The sequence below is a fragment of the Chrysochloris asiatica genome, unplaced genomic scaffold (genome assembly GCF_000296735.1).
Source record: "Chrysochloris asiatica unplaced genomic scaffold, ChrAsi1.0 scaffold00028, whole genome shotgun sequence".
Classification (NCBI taxonomy): Eukaryota; Metazoa; Chordata; class Mammalia; order Afrosoricida; family Chrysochloridae; genus Chrysochloris; species Chrysochloris asiatica.
Window position 1 is genome coordinate 20,866,353 of NW_006408546.1, and position 21,587 is coordinate 20,887,939.

Consider the following 21,587-nt stretch of genomic DNA (forward strand, 5'->3'; position numbering starts at 1 on the left):
TCAGGGGATCTCTTTGGTATAATGTTTAAAGATGATCTCAGGGTAACTGGTACAGGGGTTTATCTACCCTCCATGGCTCCAGAAAGTCCATGAGAATTTGATATTCTGTTCTGTATATCCACCGTTTTGATCAAGACACTGTGAGAATTTGAAATCTGGTCTGCATATCCACCCTTTTGATCAAGATTCTTTTATGGGATTTTAATCAAAGTATTCAGTCAAAACTTTCTTTTTTTAAAGACATTTTTATGTAGGATAATTTGGGTCAAAGCTTTTGAACATCTTTTGGCCTTTGAAATGCCTTTTTAGTCAGGAAACACTAGATGTTCTCTTTTATATGAAGTGTTTATTCCCATTTAATCCTATGGTCTTAGATCTCCAGACTGCCCATGCTATTGATATGACTGCTGGAAGTTTGAGGGCCTGCCATTTACTCATCCTCTTAGCTCTCATCTGACAAGGGACACGAAGCTGAGGAGCAGTGGGTTTGAAGTGGACGCTGGACACTGGGATACTGAAGCCTCTTGTTTGTTTTTCAGGCAACGTGGTCAACATTCAGACAGGCCACTGGGTTGGAAAGCAGAGTGGCTTGGGTGCTGGCCTGGATTCCTTCTATGAATACCTCTTGAAGTCTTACATTCTCTTCGGAGAAAAAGAAGACCTAGAAATGTTTAATGCTGCATATCAGAGTATTCAGAACTACTTAAGAAGAGGGTATGAGTCCTTAACATCTCTAGTGTGACCTCATAAAACAAATACAACATATTCTGAAATGTTTAGACTGTTCTCAGGAGAAGATTGCAGGGTTTCTCATCCCCTGGCTTAGTTAATTGTGAGTCATTTGAGGTTGAAGAGGTAGATTATTAGCTCTCTAGTGCCGCAGCAAGTCATTCTAAAACTTTGTGGCTTAAGATAACAAATGTTTTTGCTCACACAGTTTCTGAAGGACAGAAATGCAGGGAACCACTTACTTAGTTGGGAGGTTTTGGTTAAGGATCTCTTAGGACACTGCTGTTGACTAGACCTGCTGGCATCTCCAGGTTTGAGCCAGCCTCAGACTGCCCTGCTTACTTGGTTGGTTGGCTAGTTTCCATTCCTCACGGGCTGTTGGTGGAGTCCTCAGTTCCCTGCCACATGAGCCTTTGCGCAGGCAGCTCATGGCATCTGGCTTCCCCAGAGTGGTGAGAGAGACCAAAGTGGAAGCTACAGTGGTTTTCTGCCATAATTCTTTTCATCACAAAGACGAATCCTGGCACAGTTGGGAGTGGGCAGAGAACGAATCATTGGGGGGGCCTTTGTAGAGGCTGCCTACCACTGGGGTAACATCACTGGCATGAACTGTGGCTCTTATTTTACATAAAGGAGTAATGCAGGGAAGCTGTTGGCTTATAGCTTTTTTTTCTTGCCAGAGAATGATTAGGGTCTTTATACCTGATGAAAGAGAGGACAATTGGTAGACTTTGTTTCCTTTTGTGTTTCTTAAAGTAAACTTACTTGCCATTTCTCAGTTGTGCATTTGAGACGACAGGGGAGAGAGCTATTGTCGATGCTGAGCTTCGTGCTCGTTGGGGTTCCTTAGGCCCATTTCCACATTAGCCCCTGCAGGAGTCACTGTGTTTGAAGAAGAGATGGTTGACCAGAGTCCAGGCACTTTTACCCGAAACTAAATTGTCTCGTGACGCCTGAGAGTCTTGCTGTAATGGATTCATCCAGACTCATGGTGTGGGTCCTTATTATAGAAGAAGCTCTTTTTGCTTCAGACCCCTACTAGACAACAGCAGTGCTGTAAACCTGAAGGTTCAGGTGTTTTGTGCAAGGTAACGTAGCTGCTGTGTCTAAGACTGTTTTTCTGTGACAGGTGTCATCGTCAGCTCGAGTCTCGTGTGCACAGGTAGCAGGCAGTCTCCACACTCTTAACACTCTTAAAGCTGACTTAGGAGAAGTTAGGGTTGATCTCATTTAAATTAGATCACCAGGGGTGGCTGTGGAAAGAGAGCTAGAGCGAGGTCCCTGATTTCACCAACCGGGAGCCGGGCTGCATCTGCCTTCACCTTCGGATTCTTTGCTTGCTTTTGTAGTCGGGAGGCCTGTAATGAAGGAGAAGGAGACCCCCCACTCTACGTGAATGTGAACATGTTCAGTGGGCAGCTGATGAACACCTGGATCGACTCTCTGCAGGCCTTCTTCCCTGGACTGCAGGTATTTTGGGGTCATTTGCTAAGAAAGGAGTTCTGATGGCACAGTGGTTCAGCACTTGACTGCTAGATGAGAGGTTGCTGGTTCGAACCCACCAACTGCTCCTTGGTAGAAAGATGTGGCTGTTTGCTTCTGCCAAGATTTACAGCCTTAGAAACCCTACGGGGCATGTCTCCTCTGCCCTATGAGTCGGAATAGAATTGATGAAATCTAGTTTCGTTTTTGTTTTTTGGCTAAGAAAGGAGTCCCTGAGTGCTTCAAGAAGTTAACATCCTAACTGAAAGGTGGGAGGTTTAAGTCCACCCAGAGTTTCTAGTCCACCTAGTGATCTACTTCCAAAAAATCTGCCACTGAAAATCCAGTGATACATAGGGGTCAACATGAGTTCGGGTTGATTGTATAGCAATTGATGGATTGCTAAGGAAAAGTTAGTTTTATGGAGCGATGAATATGCTTCACATTTTGTCTGGAGCTAACTGAAGTTAGAGACTTTATTTTTTATATGTGTATTTTGGGGGACGAACAATTTCTAAACACCTATACCAGGAATTGGAGTCCTGCTGCGTCACTATAGGAGAAGCACTGGACTGCTGATTGCAACGTTGGCGGTTCAAACCCACCAGCAGCTCCTTGGAAACCTTACACAGGGTTGCTGTGAGTTAGAACCAACTCCATGGCGCTACCAGCAATAACAACAACAACACCAGCAGTTGCATTGGGCTGCAAGGTCAGCAGTTAGACTCCACCAGCGTGCTCCTCAGGAGAAAGATGAGCCTTTCTGTTCCCGTAAAGATGTACAGTCTTGGAAACCCTACACAGGGTCACTGTGAGTCAGCATTGACTCAACAGCAGCCAACAACAGCATGCTGAACAACAAAGAACTCTCAGGATAAAACTGAAATTTGGGAGGGAGAAGTTGTTTCAAAGAGAAAACTGGGTAATTTTGTTAGTTTGTTTTTCCAATTATGCCAGCAAAGAAAGAAACACAATTATATATAACATGATTCAGATTAACCTCTCTATTGTTTATTAGGTTCAGGAATGCAGTCATGCTCTCCGACACTGTCCCCGTCTTGGGCCTGCAGTTAGTACCTGGGCCAGGCTCTGCGGAGGGAGACGGGGTGGCTAAATCCTGAGAGCAGACAGCTCCACTGCAAGCCTCATGCTTGGCCGTGCCTTTGGGCTGAGAAAATGCTTTGTAGTATTTTGATGTTTGTAAATTTATGGATATTTGTTTTGTGGCCTAATACATGGTTTATTCTGGAGACTGTTCCATGTGTACTGGAAAAGAATGTTTATTGTGCAGTTGTTGGATTGAATGCTCTGTACACATTTATGAGGTCCAGTTGGCTGATTGTGTTGTTTAGTTCTTCTGTGTCTTTGTCAAGTTTGGCCGTGTCTTTGGGTTGGGCCTCTCTTACTTCTGATGCTCACACAGCCCTGGGACGACACACTTCTTGAAGGGGAAGCAGCTGGGCTCCCTCACATGGGTGCTGCTAAGCCTAGGATTGGGTTGTAGTTCTAAAAAAATGACTTTGTGATTTGAATAGTATCAGATCATGTGGTCCCTGTAGTTGTAAAGGTTTAGGCATAACTTCAATAGCTACCAGCCCCCTGTGGCTAGTTGAGTGAGCACCAAAAAAGTGGCTCCTCTGTGTGGGAGTGTGCTGTACCTGACATCCACAGGCAGACCTTGACAACTTAGTGCAAAAAAAAAAAAGTGAAGTATTAGTAATTTGTATATTGATCATATGTTGAAATGATAGCATATTAGACATTGAGTTACACAAACTTAATTTACCTGTTAATTTTCAGTTTAATTTTTTTGCTTTTTCATGGAGCTGCTAAAAAAAATTATAAATCCATATGTACTCTTTTAAGAGCCATCTATTTGGGAGTCCTAGTGTGGTGCTGTAGGATAAACACTGGACCGCTAACTGCAAGGTCACTGGTTCAAGGCCACCAGTCACTCCTTGGAAACCCTATACAGAGTCGCTATAATCAGAAACAACTCATCAGCACTTAACACAATTTACGGGATCAAACTGACAGCAATCCAATTGAGAGGTTAGAAACCTTCACCCACCCACTGTCATTGAGTTGATTTTGAACCCTGTATAGGGTTTCCAAAGCTGTAAATATCTACAGTTCTCCTGTGGCTTGAGCTTGCCGACCTTCCGGTTAGACGTCCGGCTCTTCTACAGCTCCACTGTGGCTCCTTGTTTGGAACCTCGTCGTTGTGTGCTGCTCATAGCGACCCGGTACATGGTTCTGAGGAGATGCTGGTGGGTTTCAGCTGCTGACCTGTGGATAGCACTCCAGTGCTGATCCTACAGTGCCACACCAGGAGTCCGACAGGAACCTTAGGGACAGTGGCGGAGAAATAACCCAGGAAGAAAGGGTGAGTGAGGCTGGTGGCACAGCTCCGAGAATGTCATCGGTGGCACATGTAGAAATGGTAGACTTGCTGGCTGTTTTCCTGTGTACAATCTCAGCAACAACAACAAAAATTTAAAAACTAAATGAATAAAATGACATCAGGCTTACTGGTCAGAAAGAGACTGGAGGAACCCAAGACTGCGGCCCTCACCTCTTGTCAGGTCTGGAAAGGAAGGAACTCACCCTCCTCACCCTCAGGTCCCAGTTTTTAGCAAAGCGGTAGATAGGTGTATAGCGGCACAACAATACCAGTCCTTGTTAGGCCTTGCAGTTCAAACTGACCTTGTGGGTCAGTGTTTATCCTACAGCACCACACCAAGACTCCAACTCCTGGTATATTGTTACTGTTGTTAACTGCTGTAGAGTCGGTTCCAACCCAAAGCGACCATGTACAGGGTTTCTGAGGAGCGGCTGCTGAGTTTGAACTGGCAACCTTCCAGTTCAACTGCCCTTGCAGTCCAGCTCATGAACCTATAATGCCACAGCAGGGCCCCAATTCCTGGTATTGGTGTCTAGAAATTGTTGGTCCCCTGAAATCCACAATCCCCTAAATCACCATGGAATGGTCAAGCTCAAAAGGGCCAAATTTTCCTAAGGACGGAGTTGAGAAGGGCTGGGAAGGAGGGTGGCATGGAGACAGGAACCACAGGGAGGACGCGGGAGCACTCTTGTTGCAGGGAGAGGACTGCAGTCATTGAGATGAAACAAACCAAGTGTAGGATTTGTTGAATCCGAAACTGGTGGTCTTCTCTGTAAACCTTCCCCTAATTCACAATAAAAATTAAAAAAAAAAAAAATCAATACATTGTAAGGAAGTAGAAAAAATTACCTATGTGACTTCTTGCAGTATGTTTCTGTTAGAAAAGTCTGGATTGGATATTGAAATGATTTAAAAATGCTTTTATCTCTAAAATTGACCTTCCCACCCCTCCTCCCCCCGCCAATCTTCATTTCAAGGCCTCCTGGCATACGTATGCTAAGCTGGTTATCCTACAAAGTGGTGGGGCCACTTCTGTATACACCACCTATAAAGGGACATATGACAGGCGATGGCGCTTGTGAAGCGATGCTTTGTATCTTGGAAGTAGCTATAGTGTTTTCAGAAAGCTGTAGTGTCCGAGTCTCCAGCACACTTTTTACTTACCCTTTAACTGGGTTCTAGGATGTTTTACAGGTCGTGTGAAAGGATTGGAAAGGACTTTTTAAAAATTTTTGGTGGGTGAAGAGGGTGGGGAGGGGTGGGATACCCTACTTCCCAGTGTCTCTTGATTGTTGTGTTTTGAAATTAGTTCCCAGATGTAGAACCGGGAGAGCCTTACTAAGTATGTACAAATCCATACTTGAAAAGTAATTGAGTGTGAATTTTGTATAATCCACCTCTCAGCTAGTTCTCACTTATCTGCTTTGTATTAGAACCATTAGTTAACCTCTTCTCCTATGTATCATTGGCCTTCTGACCGCAAATTTGGCTGCAACCATTTGTCTGGGCTCCTTTTCTGTTGTTACGGCTCCAGCCATGTTTGTAGGTCACTTAAGAGCAAAGGTGTTGGGGTGGCAGAGGGGGAGGCCTGGGATCTTGGTATCAAGCTTGCTGTTTTGGGGAAAGGGGCTTAGCTTTGCGATCTGTGTCTCCTCCGCAGGTCCTAATAGGGGACGTGGAAGATGCCATCTGCCTACACGCCTTTTACTATGCCATATGGAAGCGATACGGAGCCCTCCCCGAGAGGTATAACTGGCAACTGCAGGCCCCTGATGTGCTGTTCTACCCACTGCGACCCGAGTTAGTGGAATCTACGTATCTCCTCTATCAGGTAGTAGACTTCCACATTAGCTTGTATTTAATGAAATACTTAGGAAGCTCTATAGCTGTTGGTTTTTAGTGAACATTTGCTTAGTAATATAGAATGATGTTGCTCCATCGTGTCCCTGGTAAGCACCTGTCTGCACTCGTGTTTAGGGTGAGTGTAATGCGTGGTTCCACAGGTGTGCGAGTCTGGGCTCAAATATGTCTTTCAACCTAATAGTTATTGGACTTATTTCTCAGGGCCTTCAATACTTAAGAGGAAGGTTTAGTATCTATTGCTTTCCAGATTTATTTGAGCACAGAACCCTTTTGGGGTCTAGCTCTGTACACCTGTGGAGCCCTAATATACATATAATAGTTATTCAGACAAAGGAGAAAAAAAATTATTTTTCTCAGTTGTAAAACAAGTCATACTTGTTTTATCTGGGTGCCCATTTCTTTTTTTCCATTTTTACATGAATAATGTGCACATTTTGTCTTAAGGGCACTATGGTAATTTTATTGCAGCAATATGTAAAAAATCAAATTAGCATAGAACTCTTACCAAAATATGTGAATTGAGGGGAAGAAATACCTGAGGTGGGGGTGTCTGATGACCCCCCCCCCCAAAATAGCATGTTATTTACATAAAAATACAGTGCTGTATTCATGCCCCTAGTTGGAATGGGTTCTCATACCTGAAGAGAGACCTCCTGAGTTTTAGATAACCTTTTTTCCAGTAAGGGAATAGAGAACATCTGCGTTTCTTGGTTGATTTCTCTGCCCTCATCGTCCTGAGGGGAGCCTGCCAGGCTGTGCTGCTTTCTCCTGTCAGCCACTCCCTATCCCATGTTTTCTGGTTCCTTACGAGTTCTGGGGCCTCTCCTTCAGCTTTACTGGAGGCCATCTTCGGATGCCACTGCGCAATCCTGACACTGTAACTTTGTAGTCATTTGCTTTTACTGCAAGTTGGCACGAGTTAAAGATGATCTCTGATGTAGAAAGTGTGTGGGGGGTAAAGGTCCCATCTCTCAGCTGTTTTTTTACCATAATGAGGTCATTTATGAGCATGTGACAGAAGAGTAAACCATCCAAGGACTCGTTTCTCAGAATGATTGGGAAGTGTGGTCTCCTTTAGATCTTTTTGAAACTCTTGATAGAATGCCTGGCCAATACCTCCTGGTGCTATAAGCAGCACTGTTTCCCTTTGCCTCCGTCCTCAGTTTGTAGATGCTCTGAGGCAGGAGAGAAACTGGATTTGTTCTTAGACGTGGCACCAGCAGGGTGGGCTTCATTTCATTTCTAACCATGGCAGGGTCAGGAGAGCCAGAGTTGAATATTTTTTCTGCCTTGGAGTGGAGTCTCAGCGCTTGTTCAGGCTAAATTGTAGGTATGCTTTGGCATGGATTGACCCCGCCATGGTTAGTCCTCTGTGAATGGGGCTTACTCTCCCTCCTTTGGCCAGTGGCTCCTCTCTGGGGCCTTCCTGAGGTCCCATGATGATTGTTGTCTCCAAGGCCATTCTGGATCTCAGTCTCGTGTTCTCTCTAGGCAACCAAGAATCCCTTCTACCTCCACGTAGGAATGGACATTCTGCAGAGTCTGGAAAAGTACACAAAAGTCAAGTGAGTTTTCTAAGTTCCTTCCTTTATCCGTTGGCACCTTTTCATGTATTTTGAGTCATTCTGGGGGAAGATGATTCTGGTTTACATTTTAATCAAGAGAACATTCATGCTAATTTCATAAAGAAATCACTTACTCTCTGGTGTAGTGAAATACCTCCATAATTTATTTTCTCCCCTTATTTACTGTAAGACGCCAGTGGGTCTTGTGTGTTCTTTTAAAGTAGCATATTTTCTATAGTTATACAAATGGTAAGAAACTTAGGGAGTACAGAAAGTACTGTGTTTCTTAAATAATATGCTTACACGTGTAACGAGTGGACATGGTAAAATGAGTAGAACACGTCTGGCATGGTGCAGCTGGCTAAAACAAACAAAATGAAGAACCATATAGCGCATTATTTACGTGAAAGTATACAAAGAGTTAGAGTATTTTCATTTTAGTCTCCACGTACTAAGATAATCACAGTGAGTGTTTAAATAAATGTACTTAAAATAGTATATATATATGTAATTTTATATATAGGAGTCTTGGTGTGGCACTATAGGGTAAGCACGTGCCAATTACTCAGTGTAGTGACTTACAAAGGGGGGCTTCCTAAAGCCAAGATGCATAGAGTACAAGGTCAGTTTGAACCACAAGGTGGCATTTCAAACCCTCCAGCTGTTCCTCAGAAACCCTATACAGGGTTGCTGTGAGTCAGAACCAACTCATGTTGTGGGTTGATATGCTGGACTGCAAAGTCGGTTTGAACCGCAAGGTTGATGGTTCAAACTCACCAGCTGCTCCTTGGAAAACAGGTGGCTGTGAGTCAGAACCGACTCAGTGGCACTTAATGACAACAACAACTTATATGTGTGTATGCACACATTTTCTACATATATAAATGTATGTGTAGTTTTTTAAGTACATATACTTGATTGCTCACTCTGGTTATCTTTGTACTAAAGTGAAAAAATAAAAATGAAATATACACGGTACTTCAGTTTTTTTATCCTGCTCTTCTTGCCTAGCTGTATAGTTCAGCATTTTCTTAATGCCATGGGGTTTGGGGATGTATATATGACCAATCAGTTTTAGAAGTGGTTGTTAAATGCCGTAATGTCAGTTTCAACTCATAGTGACCCGTATAGGGTCTCTAACCACCAACCTTGTGGTGTACAGTCCAATGCGTATCCTATAGTGCCACACCAAGACTCCAGTAGAGAGATGAAATTTAAATCAGAATTAAATCTGTTGCTTTTCATTTTCTTGATGTCTTGTGCTTTTGGCAAATACCCCTCCCCTCATCCAGTCTGATGATTTCTCCGCCTAACTGCTGTTTAAACGAATTTGCAGACATCCAAGCTTAAAAAAACATAGCCCTAAGACCTAGACATCATTGATTTATTTTTTATGCGGTTGTTGATGGTTTGGTGGAGTGAGTGAAGGAAGGGCTAAGTGGACACCTGTTTTGTAGGTGTGGATATGCCACGCTGCATCACGTCATAGACAAGTCCAAAGAGGACCGGATGGAGAGCTTCTTCCTCAGTGAGACCTGCAAGTACTTGTATCTGGTACGTGTGTTGCAAGATTAGCCCGAGGAAGATGCAGCTTAGAGCATTCACTCACTCACCACAGATATTCCACCTGCTATGTGCTAGACACTGGGCGGAGCCCCAGGATACAGGCACCAGCACAATCAAGGTATTGCCAGCTTCCTATGGGGTTTCTAACTTGACATCAAGGAGTTGATAAGTCAACACACAAATGAATTCCAGATTATTCACAGTGCTGGCAAAGAGGGCCGGCATAGGCTTGATGGCCAGGGAAGGCTCCTCTGAGGAAGGGAGCAGTGTTTAGACCCCTTCCCTCAGTTCCACAGATGTATGTGATGGCAGCTGAGACCACGTCCCAGACACACTGTCATGTGGAGAAGACCTGGAAGGAATGTTGGCTCTGACTCATAATGACCCTGTGTGGTATCGGGTTTCCAAGGAACGGCTGGTGGGTTTCAACTGCCGACCTGTGGTCAGTAGTCCAGTGTGTATCCTGTAGTGCCACACCAGGACTCTTGAGATTGTCTAGTCAGTGTTTATTCTCCCCAGAGGATAATCTACCAGCCACCTACCCAGGGTCTCGTGCTGACGAAGTGCAGAGCTTCGGCCTAAGTCCTGGGCCTGACTCTGGTCTGTGCTCTTCTGTGTTACTCCTGCCACATGGACGCTCGTGTCTCCGTGTGTGCATGCACAGCGACTCTCCTCCCCACGTGCCACTTACTTAGTGTGGTGACTTACAAAGGGGGACTTCCTAAAGCCAAGATGCATAGGATTTCCTGGTGGGAAGAGTGTGTTAACTGAGGACTTGTGCTGAAATCCAGAGCTATTGAGAGCTCCAGTTAGGGTCTGATGCCAAATTAGCGAGTGGTGCCCAAGGTCAGGGACCAGATGAATCAGATCACCCAGGGGGCCTTGTCAGCAGTACAGCTGAATTGAATCTGAGCTTTAAATGTGGGCTCAGACTCAGCCTTTCAGAGTGTTCCTTTGCTCTTGTCACAGACTGCTGCTAAGACGTGTGTCCACATGCAGACCACATAGTTGTGGTCCCTGAGGAAGAACACAGTGCTCTCCTTCTCATGGTGTTTGCCCACCCACTCCTGGAGTCAGGGGTATGAACAGGGATATCTGAAGGAAGTGAGGAGTCGTGTTTGGGGCTCCGGGAAAGAACTCAGAATACTTGGTTCTGCCTCTTCCATTTAGACTGTCTCATTTTCCTTCATCTGTAGAAGAAAAATAATTTAGGTCATGAATTTGGTTTCTTTCACTCTCAGAGTTTGTAAGTATTCATCCATTCGGTGTTGACTGTACGCCTGGCCACTCCCTGTACCAACTCATCCCTGTGTGGGGAGGTGATCTTTCCAGATGCTCATGCCACATCCACAGTGAGGAGAGGACGGGGCTGTGGGTGCCCTCTGTCCTCAGACCCCCATCCTGTTCAACACAGCTATCTATTGGAGACCAAGTGTTAGCTTGGACCAGAGTCCTGGGTTTCTGAATTTAAACAAAAAGGGATGATTCTCTGCAGTCATGATTAGGAGCCACTGTTGTTAGTAGATACTTTTCACCCACTGGTCACTGGTGAACTTGCTATTGCAAACAGAGTTCTGCTGCCAGATAGTCTGGACACTCCCCTCTGAGTTAGTTTTGGCTCCCAAACATGTACAATGACCAGTTATAGCTTCCTTTTCATCTTCTTTTCCACTAGCTATTTGATGAAGAGAATCCAGTGCATAAATCTGGAACCAGATACATGTTTACAACTGAGGGACACATTATATCTGTGGACAGACATCTTCGGGAGTCACCCTGGAAGGAATTCTTTTCTGAAGAGGGCGAGCAGGACCAAGAGGGGAAACCCGTGCACCGGACCAAGTCTCACGACGTAAAAGTCATCAATGCCAGCTCCAATGTGAGTTGCTTACTCCAAGGGTAATTTGCATGAGGAGGAAGAGAAATTACTACGAATGAGTTACTGTGTCCTTGAAAGTCCTGGCGGGAACTCAATGGCACACACAGACCGGGTGGTTTGAAGAATTTCATAGAGTGACTGTTGGCATTGGAGTCATCACAGGGTAGGAAAATCGACAGGGCCTGGTGGAGAGGGTGGCCGTGGGGACCTGGAAGGAGAGACTCTTGTGGAATGACGCATCATGGGCCCCGTGGGCAAGCCTGTAGAATCAGCACTTGCCCTTCCTCTTCCTTCTCATCTCCTCAGGTGCCCCCAGTCTGAGGGCAAGAGCACCTGTTAACAGGGCCCACCAGGGAAGCATCGGAAAGAGCAGGGTGGGTGTGAGGGTCTGGGGGGTCCAGCACAGACACCCACCGATGGGGGAGGGAAAGTTGTCATCTTTTCTTTGAGACCTTTAATGAAGATGCACAGCTTCACTGAGCATGCATAGATTTTCCTGATGAAAACAAACATCCCCCAGACCAGTTGCTATCGAGTTGGTGACTTGTGGACGCCCATGTAAGTCAGAGGAACGCTGCTCTGTTGGGTTTTCAGCCTAGGCCTGCCTTCCATGGTGCATCTGGGTGCACTTGAACTGCCAGCATTTCAGTCAACAGTCAGCCCTTAACCGTTTGCTCTGCCAGGGGACTCCTGATGGGCTGTGGGAAGATTTGGGAACATAAGTTACCCCTGGAAGGCCCAGGAGTCTTACTTACATCAATCAAATGCAGTGGTTTGCAGGTAGGAATGAGGAATGGATCCTGACTCAGTTGAAATCTCAAATCTTATTCTCTCTCAATACGTTGAATACCATCCCTCTTCTCAGAAAAAAAGCCTCTGTGGTCACAAAAGTCCTCCCAGCCACCTGTAAATCACCCTTGTTAGGGGAGCCCTTCTAGCACCCAGTGTGTTTCAAGATGTTCCGGTCAGTGCCCTGCTTGAGAAGCAGGAGCAGACGTACATCCCAGACTTCCATTAAGCCTAAGTAAAGGAAGCCTAAGGAGGCGAAGGAAGGAGAATGAGTTGGAGAGCCGTCTTATACTAACATTTAGAATGCTTTCCATGTGCCTGGTGCTGTTCTCAGTGTCTTCTCACGACAACCCTGTAAAGTGGGTGCAGGCACTTTAAATGGCCTCATCGCACAGACCAGGAAAGGGAGGTGCTGAGAAGTTAGGCTTCAGGGTGGAGCTGGTGGTGAGGCGGGTGTGTGTCACGCGTCTAAGCAAGGCCTCCAGCTGAGGCCTGCCTAGGAGACCTGATCCTGCTGGGCCAGCTCTGGGAATAGGTGAGTCTGCGTAGGTCCACGCCTCGGCATTGATAACCTACAGGACTCACTGAAGTTCTCCTGACACTGAGGGGGCAGGGTACTCCGAAAAACCAAGGAGCCACTCGCTGAAGCGGGTTCTTTCAGGGACTCCTTGAGAGTTTGAGGAATAGCTTCCTGGGAAGAAATTTTCAGGCAGAAGGAACAGCACCTACAAAGGCATGAAGGTACCCAGCTGCAGGACCTCAACTGTGGTCTTCACAGGATACGGAGCTCTGAGACAATACTGCTCTGGGGCAGATGCTTGTGGGCAGTTTCCAAGGCTGCTATCAGTTTCTCAAAATCCATGTTTATTTAGAGGACAAGAGCCTTAATTTAAAAACACAGCCATCTTACTTATTTAGATTTTAGCTATGGATGAGAAGAATCATAAATTCAGAAAACCACAGTATCTTTAAATAGCCCAAATGCTTTTTGTTGGATGAAGGGCCCAACTTTTAGTCATGCTACCATTAACACTCATGAAAGCAGCAGTCAAGAAATCAAATGACGTATTGCATTAGGCAGATCTGCTGCACAAGACTTTTTTAAAGTTTTAAAGAGCAAAGATGTCAGCTTGAGAACTAAGGTGTGCCCGACCCAAGCCATGGTATTTTCAATGACCTCATATGCATGCGAAAGCTGGACAGTGAAATATAAGGAAGACCGTGGAAGAATTGATGCTTTTGAGTTATGGTGTTGGAGGAGAATATTGAAAGTACCATGGGCTGTCAAAAGAACCAAGAGATCTGTTTTGGAAGAAGTGCAGCCAGAGTGCTCCTTGGAGGCCAGGATGGCCAAACTTGGTCTTTCATACTTTGTACATATTGACAGGAGGGACCAATCACTAGAGAAGGATATCATGTTTGGTAAGGTGGAGGGTCAGAGAAAAAGAGGAGGATCCCCAGTGAGTCGGATTGGCTAAGTGGCAGCATCAGTGGGTTCAAACGTGGCAACAAAAGTGAGGTTGTTCCAGGATTGGGCAGTGTTTCATTCTGTTGTGCATAAGGTCGCTACGGGTCAGTATTGACTTGATGCCACCTAACAATAAAAACAGCTATGTACTTAGGAGCACTGGTAGCGTAATGGTTATGAATTGGACTGTGAACCTCAAGGTCAGCAGTTCGAAACTACCAGCTGTTCTGTGGGAGAAACATGAGACTTTCTGCTCTAGGGCATACCACCACCACCACCACTATGTACTTACCGGGTCTAACTTTTAGCCTCCTTGGTCACCATTATTTTCTTCTTTTCAAGCTACTAAATTAGGTAAGTGGGCATCAACTTGTGATTTTGCTGTTCATGGGACTTTGGGTAATGTCTAGAGACATTTTTAGGTAAGTGGGCATCAACTTGTGATTTTGCTCTTCAGGGGACTTTGGGTAATGTCTAGAGACATTATTGGTTGTGACAATTTGGAGAGAGGGTTTGTTACTGGCACACAGTGACTGGCACAGAGATGCTGCTAAACAGCCCACAGTGTACAGGAAAGGCCCTCGTAACAGAGACTTTAATAACCTTCAAATGTCAACCTCTTTGAAGTGTTAGAAAGCAAAGACATCACTTGAGAACTCAGTCGTGCCTAACACAAGCTATGCATGGTGTTTTCAATTGCCTCATGTGTGTGCTGGACAATGAATAAGGAAGATGAAGAATCATTGCGTTTAAATTCTGGTGTTGGCAAGAACACTGGATAGACTATGGACTGCCAGAAAACTCAACACATGTGTTTTGGAAGAAGTAGCCAGATGCTCCTTAGAAGCAAGGATGGCGAGACTTCATCTCTTGTACTTTGGACATGTCAGGAAGGACCAATCCCTGGAGAAGGACATCATGCTTGGTAATGGGGAGCGTCAGTGAGAAAAAGGAAGAACCTCGATAAGAGGATTGACATAGCAGCTACAGGAATGGTCTCATACTTAGTGTTTGTGGGGGTGATGCGGGACTGGGCAGTGCTTCATTCTGTTGTGCAGAGAGAGGCTGTGAATCAGAGCAGACTCGATGGCAGCTAAGGTCAACAGAGCCTAGATATACAATCCCTGGAGTAGGTCATGCCAATTTCGTGAGGGTTTTCAATCCCAAATTCACATTTCCCCCCTTTTTTCCCTTTGCAGTGCAATCGTGTTCCTGATGAGAGAAGATACTCTCTGCCCTTAAAGAGCATTTACATGCGGCAGATTGACCAGATGGTTGGTTTGATTTGATCTGCTATCCTCGAGTAGCCTCACTTTAAACCAGTCATTGACGACTGATGCCGAAACCCTGCTGAGATCCAGTCTGAAGTGGAAGGAAAAGGACAGATGTCTGGTCATCCACGATGGTGTAGGGAGTTCTGTCCAACTGCTTACCCACATAACATTAATTCTTGCAAACTTTTAACTCTTCAATTGAATAAAATGCCCTATTTTTCTTAAGGTTGTAATTGGAAATGAGAAGGTACTTGCAGATTGGCTTCTTAGGAAATGCTAATGTTACTAAGCACAATTGAAGGAGCATCATTGGATTAATTTTCACAGCTTCGTACTTTAGAATCCAAGTCTTTTCCCTTTGTCGGCACTTGCCGTATTTACAGTATTGCTACCTCTTTGTTGGGATTGTGAATGGACATTTTCTGGAAAAGGGTCTGAGGTTCCCTTGGTGTCCCTTTCTATTGCATTTGAAAAGGTCACCTTGTCTATGTCTCATTGGGTAATTGGACTTTTCACAGATACCCAACCCGTTTTTAATGGCGTGGGGGGAAAAAATCATCCAGTGATTCATTTGCATCCCACGTAATCTTAACAGTGTTACAGATGATTTGCTTAAGAATATTGGGTCTTATCAGACTTGTCATTGGCAGTCTTGTAAGTCACCACATGATTGGGTTGAGAAGTCAGCCACCTGGATGGCAGTTTGCATTTATTTAAAACACGAACTTTACCTGAGGAACTTCCATAGTTCTGTAACCAGGTGCCTTTTTCGGGAGAGAACAGTACCTAAGATTGTTTCTGAGCCTCTGTCTATCTCGTGTTTACTAACCAAGAATTGTCAATTCTGAACATGTTTGCGTTAGAAGTTGTGTTTTTGTTTCAAGTGTCTAGTGCCAATCAACTAAGTCAGGGAGGGAAAACCAAAATGGTCCAAGAGTTTCTGGCATCTCTGGAACCGTTTTTGCTCTGACACAGGCTTAAGATTAGTGCCTTATGCTAGTTTGGGTTTGGGTCACTGGATGCCCAGGTGGCTGCTGTGGTTTTCATAGTTGTGTTTTCTGTCACCCTGTGGTGGGCCCACAGTCATATGGGGATGGCACCGAGTGTTGGTTAGGAAGGTGGCTGCAGGTGGCTTGACCAGTGTTCACTTTTAACCTGCTGTCTTAAGCAAGCATCGATAAGGACGAAGTTGTGCTCAAATTCCTTCTCTTTCTCTTTGTCTCCTCCCTTAGCCTGAACAGAAGTCTCTGTCTTTGAACTTAACACTCTATGCGCATTACAAAGCAGAGCTGCCTCTGAACCCCCTAGTCGGGCTTCCATGGACCAGGCAAGTGGGACTTCCTTTCCCTGGGAACACCACGGCCTCACTGCGTTCCTCATCTGCCATTGTCTGTCCTCTGCATACGACTTCAGTTCAGTCTGAAAGCCAGGAAAGAGACCTAGCTCAGCCATTGAATTTTCAGTCAAAAGGCAGAAATTTTTATTCCTTTTTGGAAACTGAAGGGTTTCCTCTTTTAGAATTAGATGTGTAATTTAGTTCTTTGAGATCTTTAAAAAGGGATTTTCAATTATGTATGTCACCTCTAACTTTTAAGCATTTACTATGCAAATTGTTTTCAAGTAAAAGAAAAATCAGATGCTTCTGTTTTACCTTTTTTGTTCATTTTAAAAGCATAATTTTGTTTCTCATCTACTGAATAGAAAATTTGAGCTTGCTCTATCTATATCTATAAAATGATGATTATTTTTAATGGTTTTTATTTTGAACCAGAATGTCTCATTTGTGGGCCAGTTGAGGTGATGCGATGTATCTTCTGTGGGCCAGTTGAGGTGATGCGATTCGGAGCCCTTCTGGAAGGGAGCGCCCCCATTTGTTCTTGTGGTGCCCTCCTCACTGGCCTCGCCAGTTTCTGAGGCAGCAGTGGTATGCCATGGCTGTGCCATTCCGCTGCCCATCTGGGTCCTTTACCACTGGCTCTTGATGAGGCCTGGGCATTTCTTCCCTCCAGGAATGGTTCCTGGAATACTGCTCGGTGCCCAATAACGCCATTGGGCCAGGAGTGCCATGGATGCCTTACCCAGGCTCCAGGCTGATAGTAGATGCATCTTGTATCCAGTCCCAAACCCCCTTGTCTTCCTGGCACCGGACCTGTACAGACTGGTGTGATGGGGGCTCAGTTACTAGCTGAGCAGCTGAACTACCTGGTGTCGAGTGGGACACTCCATAGCCAGTGCTCTGTGGAATGCATGCCAGAATGTCGTCTGGGGCCCATCATAAGAAGAAGGTTCTTGAAGTCACGCTCAGAACATCACAATTGTGGTGTCTCCTGCAAGGCCTTTGCTTTCTCTGCTCTGATACGTTGGGAGGAGATGGTGAGGAGGAGACTGTTGGATACAGCACGTGCTTAGTCAGCAGTTTCCCCCCCAACAACCCAAGTGGGCATCGTCTTTTGGAAGAGCCATGAGCTTAAGCCATCTTTGTGTTTGTGTAGCTTTTTCAACACAGTGAAAATGGTTTTGCAAAATCATTGTAGAAAACCGCATACTAGTTAGGTGTAGTGGTGTTTGATTCCTTCAGTGCTAAGCTCTCAATTCTTACAAAACATGCTTAGCTACCTGAGAAGATGATGGGGCTCAAGAACTTGATTCCCCTGAAAGAGCAGGAGACAGACTATTTGCTAGCTCTCTGGTTGGTTGGGCTGGCCTTTGTGAAAAACCAGCTTCCATTTTAAAAACTTCCCTTCAGTTTGTTAGAGTTCTTCTGCCGGAACTTACTCTGTACAACTGAAGTGCTAGGTTCTGTGGAGGCACTGGGTCTTTCTTGTCCTGGATCTGGGATTTGAATAGTTTTCTATGTATTTAAAGACACTCATAGGGTAGTGTTGTCTCTGCAGGTAAATGTCAGAGGAATGTATGGGTGGGGGGGGGGACCAGCTTGCTTGGTGAGTGCAGTTACGCAGTCTGCATCAAGAGCCTCGACTTGATTTCCTTTCCTTCTTTCCTCTTTCTGGAGGGTCCCAGTGGTCTTTCTCTGCATGTTTTCAGCTTTAGTGCTGGTTTAAAGGCAGGGCTGAGTCACCACAGCCACAGTGGCTGAGTAGGGACTTAAAGAAAAAGAAATCCTGTTCTTTTTTTCCTTTCCTGGACGTCCAGCTCCCACAACGTGCCTCTTCCCTGCAGGGCAGGGACCCCTGGGAAACATGAACGGGGTGGGCGGCTGGCTGCGGGTCCCCAGGTCTTGCTGGACTCAGGGTTATCCTCTCCTCTGAACGTGCTTGTGATTCTGCTGAACGTGCCGAGTACCTGTGGAGCCTCCTGACTCATCACCCTGTGCCCTGTCTCTGAGAGACAGAGGGGTAACATTTTAAAAGGCTATTTCAATTTAGTTTTAAGTAGGCAAACACAAGCCGCCTTTTTATTTATTATGCACAAAAAAGGTAAATCTGTTCTTATGAAAACAACCCAGAGTTGGACACTCCGGGGAAACCTGTGGAGATGCACGGCACTCCTCTCTGATGTGCAATTTGCTTTGCAGCTATAGTGATGTTGAATGTTTAATCTGTAAAGAAGAAATGTATTTAAATTAAAAGGGAGCTTTTTGTAAAAGGACCAAATGTTCTTTTATAAATGTATTAAGCAATATCTTGCTCTTTGAACTTTATTAGGGTTTTTATGAGGAATTTTTATTAAAAGATTTTTTTTTTTTGAGTTGTCATTTTGTTTGTCCTTTACATATCCGTAGTATGCACATGAGAGCATGGTGGTACCATATGATAAGCACTGGACTGTGAACCACAAGGTCCGCCAGCTGCTATGCAGAAGAAAGATGAGGTTTTCTGCTCCTGCAGAGATTTAAAAAGCCTCTGAAACTCAGTTCAGGGTCGCTCTGAGTCAGAACCTACTCAAGGCACTCAACCACGACAAATATGCTCATGGCATATAGGGCAAACAAGGGGGAGAAATCCTTAAAGGAAAACATAGGACTGGATCAGTACCAGCTTTCTGTTTGTTAATTTTCACTAAGCCCCAGGCAGTACCTTCCTTGTGGACTTACTTAATGGTCCTTCACACAAGACTGAGAGAACCACATTCCACCATTTTCTTTTTGTTCCTATTCCTACCCTCTTCTCTACAGTGCCCTCACTTATCCCAGGCACTGACCTGTTCTCTATTCTTACTGATTCTCATTGTTGCCCTAGGCAAGGTAGCTCATTTCAGTACACTCTGCTGAGTGAACATGGAAGTAATGCCCCAGGAGCTGATGGGAAGTGTCACACAGGGATGCCCTCCCCCCTGCCTGCTACCTGAGTCTGATGGGAGTCCCATCCTACCCTGAAACGTGTTGGTGCCCCAGCTTTCTGTCTGGCAGTTCTGATGGGCTTTTGACAAACAATGAGTTGTAACAGGATGAAGGGGAGAATCCTGAAGTTGGAAGCACCCTGTTAATAGAAACATGATCTATTACAAGGCACAGGTCCTGCCACGTGGAGGACCTGGATTTGATTCCTGGCCATAGTACTTCATGTATAGCCACAACCCCGCCCATACGCCAGTGGAGACTTGCATGTTGCTATGAAATGGAAAAGTTTTCAGTGGAGCTTTCAAACTAAAACAGATGAGGAAGAAAGGCCTGGTGAGCTGCCTACAAGACTCAGACAATGAAAAACTGTAGAATCCCTTTGTGTTGGGGTTGTCATTAATGAAGCAACTCAGTGGCAGCTAATGATAGTAACAGCTTAAGGCTGCAATAAGGACACTTGTTTGCAGTCTGAGAGCAGAGCTCAGAAGACAACATTAACTTGTTCAACCTCAGGTAGGAATGTGCATGTTCTCTGACTCAAATTTGTTGTATTTGTGCATGTCTGCATATGACTCAGAAGTACCATGCGTATTTGGGGCTACATATAAATTTTTGGGAGTCGGTGCATGCACAAGTAGGGAATTGGTACTGAGGATAGACTGCCCTTAAAATAGCAAGCACCTGGCACATACTGGGTGCCATGTGATTCTTACAGTTACTGTCAAGATTTGATACCCAGGATAAATTCTAGTGTCTTTCAACAATTACCATGTGGTATGGATAAGACTTGCCATGGAGAGGTCTGGATTGGGCCCTAACTGTCCTGACTGTGTGCTTGGCTTGGGTCAAAGTTCTCAGCTTCACACATTTTCCTCATTCATAAAATCAGACATAATACCACTTTAAGTCTCAGGTTTTTTGTGAGAACAAGGAACTGCTAGCAACGTTCTGACAAGTTAGGGGCCAGCTGCAAATTGTTGTTGATGTTAGCTGTCAAGAAGTTGATGTATATGGCGACCCCATATACACCAAAATAAAAACTGTTTCGTTGTGACTCACAGGGTTTTCATAGAGTGATTTAAAAGTAGATTCCCAGGCCTTTATTCCAGTCTGCCTTCGTCTGAAGTTCTGTAGAAATGTGCTGAGCATCATGTTACCACAACGATCCTCCACTGACATGGGTGGTGGTGGCACAGGTGTTGCACTGGCCAGAATGAACCCAGGTCCCCTGCGTGAAAGGTGAGTGAGCCGTTCAATGACCTCACTTTGAAAATGTTACGTCTCTTATTAAAGTTTAATAAGAGACACCTGCTATTGTCTCCGAGACACAGACTGGAAGGTGCAAAGTGGTCGAGTGCGGTGCCTGTGCCTCACCTCTACCTGGGTCATTCTATTACAGGTACGTGGAATGAAGGGTCCCCTGATTCATGTGTGTTTGTGTGGTTTTAAGTACCTATCACATGCAAACCTAAGGTAGGTTTTATTATTCCATTTCTACTGATGAGAAACTGGAATACATAAACCACTTTGCCCCAGATGACAAATTCCAGAATCAGTCTTTGAATCAGTGATCTAAAGCGTTTTTGTAGGTATGAGAGTATTTTAGCTCTGGCCCTAGTATGGAGTCGTAGTTTGATGCTGTAGGATAATTACTCAACCATAAGGTTGGTTTGAACACAGGGTGGTGCCTCAAATTTACCAGCCGCTTCTCAGAAACCCTGTACAGTCGCTGTGAGTCAGAATAGAACTGACTGGATGGTACTTAACAGCACTAATCCCTGTATGGATAGAATATGATCATTTCTGCAGGGAGGACCCACTGGCACCTTCCCAAGGGTGGGAAGGGATACAGTGAAAATTGTAAACTATTGCTGGAAGAGATTCAACAAGACTTAAATGGAAAGATGTTCCGTGTTCATGGATTGGAAGACTGAAACCAATGAAAACGCTGATGAGAGGTAGCAGTCATGATCACTAAGGTTCTTGGCAGCTGTGAGATGCAGCAATTCTACATTGTTGTCTGCCCTCAAATCAGTTCTGACTCATAGTGACCCTGTAGAGGGTTTCCAAGGAGCGGCTGGTGGGTTTTAATTGCCAACCTCGAGGTTCACAGTCCAGTGTATATCCTACAGCGCCACACCAGGACTGTGGACAATAATAAATACATCAATTCAGTCCATATAGCCAAATGAAGCTTTGTTTCAAAGTGAAGAAAAGACACAAAAGGAACAACATAATATACAACTACAGTACTCGAAACAATTAGTG

General features: G+C 45.0%; 1 protein-coding gene across 1 annotated transcript in view; it reads left to right on the forward strand.

The window, feature by feature from the left end:
* The window catches only part of EDEM1 (ER degradation enhancer, mannosidase alpha-like 1), a 40,663-nt gene extending 25,427 nt beyond the window's left edge, over positions 1 to 15,236 (forward strand). Inside the window, exons 6-12 of the mRNA XM_006846625.1 lie at positions 540 to 714; positions 2,079 to 2,199; positions 6,276 to 6,446; positions 7,970 to 8,043; positions 9,501 to 9,597; positions 11,285 to 11,488; positions 14,945 to 15,236. Of these exons, the coding sequence (XP_006846688.1) occupies positions 540 to 714; positions 2,079 to 2,199; positions 6,276 to 6,446; positions 7,970 to 8,043; positions 9,501 to 9,597; positions 11,285 to 11,488; positions 14,945 to 15,034 (932 nt within the window). The 3' untranslated portion in view covers positions 15,035 to 15,236. The remainder of the gene's footprint in view (positions 1 to 539; positions 715 to 2,078; positions 2,200 to 6,275; positions 6,447 to 7,969; positions 8,044 to 9,500; positions 9,598 to 11,284; positions 11,489 to 14,944) is intronic.
* The last annotated feature ends 6,351 nt before the right edge of the window (positions 15,237 to 21,587 follow it).